The following is an 8355-nucleotide window of genomic DNA, read 5'->3' as shown; positions in this document are numbered from 1 at the left end:
GTTGTTTTCACCCTCTAATGAGTCTATGCGTTTACAACAAAAACAGCACAGTCGCTAACTGAATACAAATATGTAGATTTCACATGCTCATAACTTCATGAAAAAATGCATTAAAAAAATCATAGAAAATGGCACATCATTATTTAAAGCAGATTCTCACGATTAAAATCAACATAATATATTGCGAAGATCACAAGATATTACTCACGAACTTATGTAACATACTTTGCTAAAAACATATCTCTTATCTTTCTGGGATGCAGAGTGTATCCAATGTTCCCGGAGCCATGCATGTTCGTTTTCCAACATAGAATAACACAAAATAGCATCTAACCGTTTTGATAAACTCCTAATGAGTGCTAAGAAATTATTTCTGTTTCCCCATTTTGTATAAATGGTAATGAAATTGAAAGACTATCACCTGATTAGGTGTTTAGCAACAAAAAAAGTGGCCAAAGTATTGAGAAACTGGTCCTATAGAGATTGTAGGTTGCTCGGGATCATACAGATCACAGGACACATAAACATGTAACCAGTGGAAGAACAGAGCCTCATAAGTAACTGACTGAATCCTGTTATAAAATTGCAGATTTCGAAGTGTTGTTACATTACACAAAACAATGTAAATTAAAAATTATACTTTTTATATTTATTCTTCATTTGTGATGCCCATTCCACCATAATTGCATTTTATTCAACAATATATTACATTATTTTTTACAATTAAATATTATGTTATCCCTCTTAATGGGACAAATTATGAAATCACAACTACAAAAATTAAATGACTTCATATTTTCCATATATTTAAGGCTAAAATCATTTTCCAAAATTAGTTTTCTACATCTGACCTTTAACCTTTGTCTTTAGGGTGCCATCATTTTGGAAAATTGTCTGAAACATCACACACATTCAAATGCATTTTCACTATCTGAAAAGTAGTGTTTCAAAAAACATTAAAAAGCTTTATTAACTTTCCATTTCATTTTGTGCTACTATATTTCATTTGGAGCTCACATTTGAAAATGTCAGAAACTTGAAAACAATTTAGATGCAACTTTGCTGCCTGGAAAGTAGTGAAACCATGTCTTAGTATTTCAAAAAACATTTAAAAAATCTTTAACATTGTTTCTTTCTTGGAATTCCAAATCAATGACTGTAGTACAAGTGAAAATCAACAAGACTCTTCTTTTTCAGTGTAGCCCACACTTCCAGACATTTTCCACAACTCGATTTTGTCCTGTTTAGTCATCATTTTTGGAGCATCCCTGCTTGTCAGTGTAATGAGGCCAATAGGCAGTGGCATCTTTCCTATTATACTGTGTGCCAGTAATGAACAATAATGCAGCTACACAGAAAATATGTATCCCCTAAAAGGACTGTCATCTATACATAATGCACAGATTTTTTTGGTCTTTGAGTTATTGATTTTATAATATGTGCATTAAAAATGACCCAAAACTTTAGAAAACACATTTGGATGTACAATGATATTTTTTATTTGAATTTATATGTATTTTCTAGTCTAAAATGAACTCACAATGGAGCCTTGACAGCATGTGACTTAACATGTGCTCATGTCTCCTTTACTTCAATGTTGCCAAAAATGTCAAGCACATGACTCATGGAGGGGGGTACATTTGATACATTGATACATTTTCTCTGTATCATTTATAAATGATGATACACCATAAAAGGTTAGATTGGGTCTTATTCAGCAACTGATACATTTTTAACTGACTGATTTGTAGTTTCCCACCAGTAACAATTGTGATCAAGAATAATTCTCATGCTCACTTTGCTTTGAACAATGTGGTAGTAATCAGTTTGTGAAAATATTTCTCATCATGTTGAAATATCTGGTTATAAAGCTTTTATAAATCTATTTATGATTAATACTGCCTTTGCATCTAACAAATTATTCATTTTAACTTGATGGTTCAGGAAAAAACACAAAACACTCTGACATGACAAAAATTACACTTTCAATTTTTTAATCTTAAATTTTATTAATTTTATATCTGATGGGATAAGGTATATCTGATGGAATAAGGACAGAAACACACTTTTCAAAATTTTACATTTTTGCAAAACAGATTTGAGCAGTTAAAATGCAAATGACTGAATACAGGGTCCTATAAAAGAAGGAAAGAATGAAAAGAAATGCAAATATATCCTTATTCAGTGTCCATCATTTGGACAGATTCATCCACAACATCCAGTGTTAATGGAATCACTGTTTTTGTGAGCACAGCAGTAGTGCCTGGCTTGTATCTGTACGTTCCCTCCCTGGTGCATTAGAAGAAAGAGAGAAAATTATTTTGAATCTTAAGTTATTTTATGAATAAACATGTACAGTTGTAAACTCAGAAGATTATTAAAAGAGAGTTGATCAGGAAGAAAGTTGATTAGGGGTATATGGCAGAAAGCAGGTTATGCATAAGTTTACATGGTATTGTAAATAGATGGTTTTAACATTTGGTTTCCAAAAACGTTTAGGGCAGTGGTTCTCAAACCTGTCCTGGGGACCCCTTACCGCTGCACATTTTGTATGTCTCCCTCATCAGACACACCCTATTCAACTCTTGCAGTTTCTACTAATTAGCCGATGACTTAAATCAGGTGTGTTAGATGAGGGTGACATGCAAAATGTGCAGTGGTGGGGGGTCCCCAGGACAGGTTTGAGAACCACTGGTTTAGGGTACCTGTAACTCACACTTCCCCACACTTAGTTTTTTGGTTAAATAAGTAAAGTAAAATCAAGTTAAATAAATAAAATAAAATCAATAGTTCACTTTTACTTTTTGGAATTTCCAGTGTGAACCGATAACTGTAAGAAAGGTAATCAACCGAAAGTTCGGGGTAACCCTGCTTTCTGGAATCCTCCAGGACAATGTGTATATTTAAAAATTCTAATTTTAAAATTATGAATAATTAGATAATGTTACTGCAATATACCACATTACACTCATCTATATATCTTACCTCAATCCTTTCTGAACAGGCTGGTCATATCCTCTTAGATAATCCACAGCTTTCTCTGTGATCACACATAGGTCTACATTGCTGCCGGAACCCAGATCACAGAAGATGCCTGCAGTGATAGCATCTCTCACCAGCTGCTTTCCTTCCTCCAGCTTTTCATTCCCAACAGTTTATGTAGGTGTGGGTTTGTCAAGAATGAATGTGTGTTTGGGGAACGAGTTTCAACAAAAAAGATCACATTGAGAGTAAGAAGCAAAGAATAAAAACAAATGAATTTTTTGCAGATTGTAATAGAGAAGGAGAACAAAATTCCTCAAAAATTGTAATGAAACAGGATGCAATAGTTGGATAAAAATAAAAATATTTTGATTTATTTTACAATATGTTGATTATACATACAGTGCTCAGCGTAAATGAGTACACCCCCCCATGAAAGTAAGGTTAATAATATGACTTAGATTACACATTTTTCAGTTTTACTCAAATTAGGGTAATGAAAAAATGAGTACACCCCACAACAATAATTACTACATCCAGTACTTTGTATTGCCTACATGATTTTTAATGACAGCACCAAGTCTAGGGATGGAATGAACAAGTTGGCGACATTTTGCAACATCTATCTTTTTCCATTCTTTAAGAATGACCTCCTTTTAGAGACTGGATGCTGGATGGAGAGTGATGCTTAACTTGTCTCTTCAGAATTTTTCTCATAGGTGTTTGATTGGGTTCAGATCAGGAGCCACTGAATCACTTTCACACTGTTCTTCTTCAGAAATCCAACAGTGGCCTTAGATGTGTGTTTAGGATCATTGTCATGTTGGAAAAGTGCACAACAACCAAGGGCACAGAGTGATGGTGGCATCTTCTCTTTCAGTATAGAGCAGTACATCTGTGAATTCATGATGCCATAAATGAAATGCAGCTCTCCGACCCCACATGAACTTGCATGCCGATTTTCTTCAACCTTTCTCATCAGAAGACGCTCCTGTTGAGGTGTTAACTTCTGTGGATGACCTGGGGTCTCATTTATAAAGCGTGCGTACGCATAAAACGGGGCTAAAAACGTGTGTACGCCAGTTCCCACGCAAAGGTTGTGATCTATAAAAACAAACTTGACGGGAGAATGTGCGCACCTTTAAGCAAACTTTGAGCCGTGCGTACGCACATTCTGGAGACAAAAGTGATATGAATTGAGATAGTAGATGTGCTACTTTCGATCACTTTTCCAGTAACACGCTGCTTTAATGAAAGCGAGGAGCACTGGGAGCACAATAATTCCTCTTTAAACTAAACTGCAGATGTTATGACAAAATATTTTTTCGAGAATGACGATCAGTGATGCACACTTAACTTCGATATTATGGAAGACACTGCTGGATTCGGTGGTCGAACGGTCCGTTGTCCAGTTTGAATAGGTCCAATAATATCTTACTGTACAACCACAGCTGCAGGAGGTGTTGATGTCATGTGAAGGATCTTCAAACAATTACCATTTGAAGGATATAATTTGAGGAAAACGGTAAGATTTGCATGTTTTCTTTTTAAAATACCTTGTCAGTGACGCGCCGAGTCAGACAATTGTATTTACACTGCAATAAATAAGTAGTCCGATCTGTTTCCACTAAAAATAGCCTATAAACATCCTAAAAGATATGTTCACCTTATCAGCAAAACTGCATAAATTTGATTTGAATTGTTTAAAACTATTAAAATACTATCTGGCCAGTGGAAATGAATGAATCAACTCTATTCTAAAACCTTTATCTGAAGTATTTTATACAATTTTGTTTTTATGGATATTTTGATATATTTATTCTAAAACATAAAGAGGATATTGGATGATCTTTATCAATATAATGTGTGGCACAAATTGCATTTATAGTCCATATCTAATATTTTCCAATGTCTTGTACCTTTGACGGTGTTAACCGTGGTGTCACGTGGATGGGAATATGTATGGAAATGATATGCAGATGAGGTTATGCATAGTAAAACTAGGCGTCGTAAGCTCCATATATGGTGATTTCGGGGAGGAGACAGGGTGGAGATGCACGTACGCACAATTTTCCGCTGAGTGGGATTTATAAAGGGATTTGTGCGCAGGTTCTGGCGTACGCATGGTTTTATAAATCTGATTTTTTTTGTGCGTACGCAGAATCTAGCTTTTGCGCGTACGTACAATTTTAGTAGGGATCCTACGCACAGTTTTATAAATGAGACCCCAGAACATCTCTGTGAGATGGTTGTAGTTCCATCTTTTTTAAATTGTTGTACCACTTTTGCTACAGTATTCTGACTGATAAGTAAAGCTTTACTGATCTTCTTGTAGCCTTCACCTTTCTGGTGTAAATAAATTATTTTCTTTCTCAGGTCTTGTGACATTTCTCTTCCATGTGGTGCCATTGCTGACAGCATGAAATGGGAAGGGGTTTTAACACCCTTTTATAGTCAACAGTCTGCTGGACACCTGTGTAATGAATAATTAGACTCACCTGTGGTTGAATTTTTGTTAAATTATACATTTGTAGTCTAAAATTTAGCTTTGCTCCAGAGATTTTCAGTGGGGTGTACTCATTTTTGCATCACACTAATTTGAGTAAAACCGAAAATTTTGTTCTCCAAGTTATATTATTAACCTTAATTTCAAGTTATAAGTTAAACAGATGTTGTATAAAATTAGCCTTGTCAACATTTTGGAAATTGTTTTTGTGTTCATTGAGATATTGTTTAAAATGTTACTTTTCAAAGGGGGTGTATTCATTACACTGAGCACCGTATGCCGTGAATCAATAGTTTTATATTGTACTGTTCTGTTATTTACAATTTTTCACTGGATTGTAGTTTATTTCCACTTTGTTTATTCCAAGTTATTATTTTACCTTTGTCTTCTTTTGTCAGTGAATGTTACATTGAACACTCAAATTTGGTAAACGGAAGCTCAAGTATACTTGCTTGACATGCGAGATCCATTGAGGTTCATTCTTGTGTGCCATGCCAGCATGTTTGCACTTCTGTATGAACCACTGAGGTTTATTCTCTGATGTCAAGCAAGTTTTTAGGTAAAGTACCCCTTTAATGGGCCCTCAGGTGTCCCTAGACCCCTAGTTAAAACAAATGCATCTACAATAACAGCAAATATACAATACCTTGTTGGAAAATATCAATAAGAATGTCTAAAAACTGTTGTCTAACCTCCATGTTTGGCTTGTATCGATCTTCAAATACAGAAATGGCAGCAGCTGCTCCAGACCCTGAAATATATAGTTTTGATAAACAAGTGCAGGTAGAAAAAAAAAATATATAAATTGCAAAGATCAGGGGCCTCGTTTATAAAACATGCGTATGTACAGATTTGATAATGGTAATGACATTAATTAGGTGGCGTTTACAAAGTGGAGATCAGAAACCATTCAGCTGCTCACAATTTCAAGATCATTTGCAGATAAATTTCACTTCTGAAAGAGAGGCGTACGCACATTTTTTTTCTTGTTGTAGGCATTGTGTAAGTTTGTTCTCTGAATCACACATATGCACATTTGAGAAATGATTGCAAGATCAAATGTTGGACGGTTTCTACGCAACATTTTATAAATGAGGCCACAGCATTCTGATTGTGTTCATTCAAAGAAAGGGAGTAAAGTACCCATGGTAAGGAAAGGAAGCTTATCATAGGAACCATGAGGGTAGACGCTATAGAGTTGTGGGCCGTTAATATCCACACCTCCCACAATTAGAGAAGAACCAATGTGCCCCTGATACCTACAAAAAAATGGGAAACAATCAGTCCTAATCCTAGTCTAAATAGATAAGATAAATAGTCCTTAAATAGTCCTTTAAGATAAACTAATATTGTCAGTTAACTATCAATATCTTAAATACAGAATGATGTACTGACATATCTATAATTTTGGCATGATCACTTAAATCAAATTGAACAACATTATGACACTCTTTCACCTAAACAGCATCTGTTTGAGCTGTCGGGTCACCATGGCCACAAGAGGAGGTCGTCCTGTGCTCAGCGAATGCAGTTCCACATTTGATGACATCATCTGAGTAGTGACCTCAGCATCAGCTGCAACACCTGCACCACAGCAGCTATTATGGTAAGAAAAAAATAAAAATAAAAACAGGCACAATAAAATTTAGTTTAGACAGAGACTTGAACTATGATGATGAGCAACCAAAAGATTTACTTACTAGATTTTGGGAGCTATGTAGTGGATTTTCATGCAGTTTTTATCAGCTACAACCATATCATCCGTGGCTCTGGTGTCTGCACCTAAAATCACTCCATCCTCAAATAAAATTCATTTATTTTTGGTTTATTATTAAATATTATATATCATTATATTAATTATGCTATATATAGCTGTATTTATTTGCAATTACTTGAATTACAATAAAGACTTAAATTATAAATACTTAATCAGTAATTAACTACACAAATCGTGCTTTGAGGTGTCAAAACTGACTTTGAATATCAAGCCAGCAATGGTGGTGCCAGTCTTCCTGGCGTTTGGAGCACTGTAACCCTTCTCTGATAAGTTTACTTCCAGAACAGCATTTCTATGAATGAAACAAAATACAATACAATACAATACAATTAAAATATATGGGATTATTGAGGTACTTTTTGTTACTATTACGTTTGCATGTTTAGGAGTAGGCCTAGGCCATGTTTACTCATTCATGTGTCAAAAGACCTTAACGAAGCCATAATTCAACACATCACAGTATACATATTAGCGTTTAGCAATCATTGTAAATTTAATTTTATGTCTTTATCATATTATTTATTGTTTACGTCTTGATCATGTTGTTACAGATTTCTCACCTGCGTGTGTTCTCAAAAGAGAATCCTCCAGTCGGCGTCTTTGTCGATGTGTGTAGCATCTTTCACCTGCACACTGTATGAAATCTAAAGTTATGGCTCTTACAACCAGCCTTGGGTAAAGCTCTTTCGGATTACCGCTTTTGAACGTTTACTCGCCTCAGCTTTACACAAAGAGTCGGTGCGTCAGCACTTTTAACGCCCCAAAATGCAAAAGATCGTTCTTTCACTTTCACTTCTGACACATGATCGCTTCTCTAGGCCACTCAGTCGAATGTTAGGCCTATTTTAACCGAACGCTTAGGGGTTATTTGTGCACAAATAATCGGAATGGCAATCGGTCTATTTTCTTATACATTGTAAAAGTATTTTTCTACATTAGCTAGTTTTATTCAGTTATTTAGCTATTTAATCTGACTAATTTGAAAAAAAAAAAAAAAAGGTTACACCAATAAAAGCGATTTATGAGTAAGATCAAGTAGAAATAAACCCTTAATTAAACCGTTTTACTAGGGAAAAACATATATTTACTG

The 8355-nt window shown here is 34.9% G+C and overlaps 1 protein-coding gene across 1 annotated transcript; it reads right to left on the bottom strand.

Annotated features, from left to right (window-relative positions):
• Nucleotides 1–1534: 1534 nt before the first annotated feature.
• Nucleotides 1535–8084, bottom strand: psmb10 (proteasome 20S subunit beta 10). The gene is made up of 8 exons (XM_048186121.1): nucleotides 7826–8084; nucleotides 7464–7557; nucleotides 7189–7286; nucleotides 6946–7086; nucleotides 6632–6747; nucleotides 6181–6239; nucleotides 2986–3137; nucleotides 1535–2289 (listed from the first exon to the last, which is right to left on the bottom strand). Exons 1-8 carry the CDS (start codon nucleotides 7882–7884, stop codon nucleotides 2178–2180), a joined length of 831 nt encoding a protein of 276 aa, XP_048042078.1. The 5' UTR covers nucleotides 7885–8084; the 3' UTR covers nucleotides 1535–2177.
• Between the last annotated feature and the right edge of the window lie 271 nt (nucleotides 8085–8355).

This window comes from Megalobrama amblycephala, linkage group LG3 (genome assembly GCF_018812025.1).
Source record: "Megalobrama amblycephala isolate DHTTF-2021 linkage group LG3, ASM1881202v1, whole genome shotgun sequence".
Lineage (NCBI taxonomy): Eukaryota > Metazoa > Chordata > Actinopteri > Cypriniformes > Xenocyprididae > Megalobrama > Megalobrama amblycephala.
Note: the sequence above shows the minus strand (reverse complement) of the source record. Positions and strands in the feature narration are given on the sequence as shown.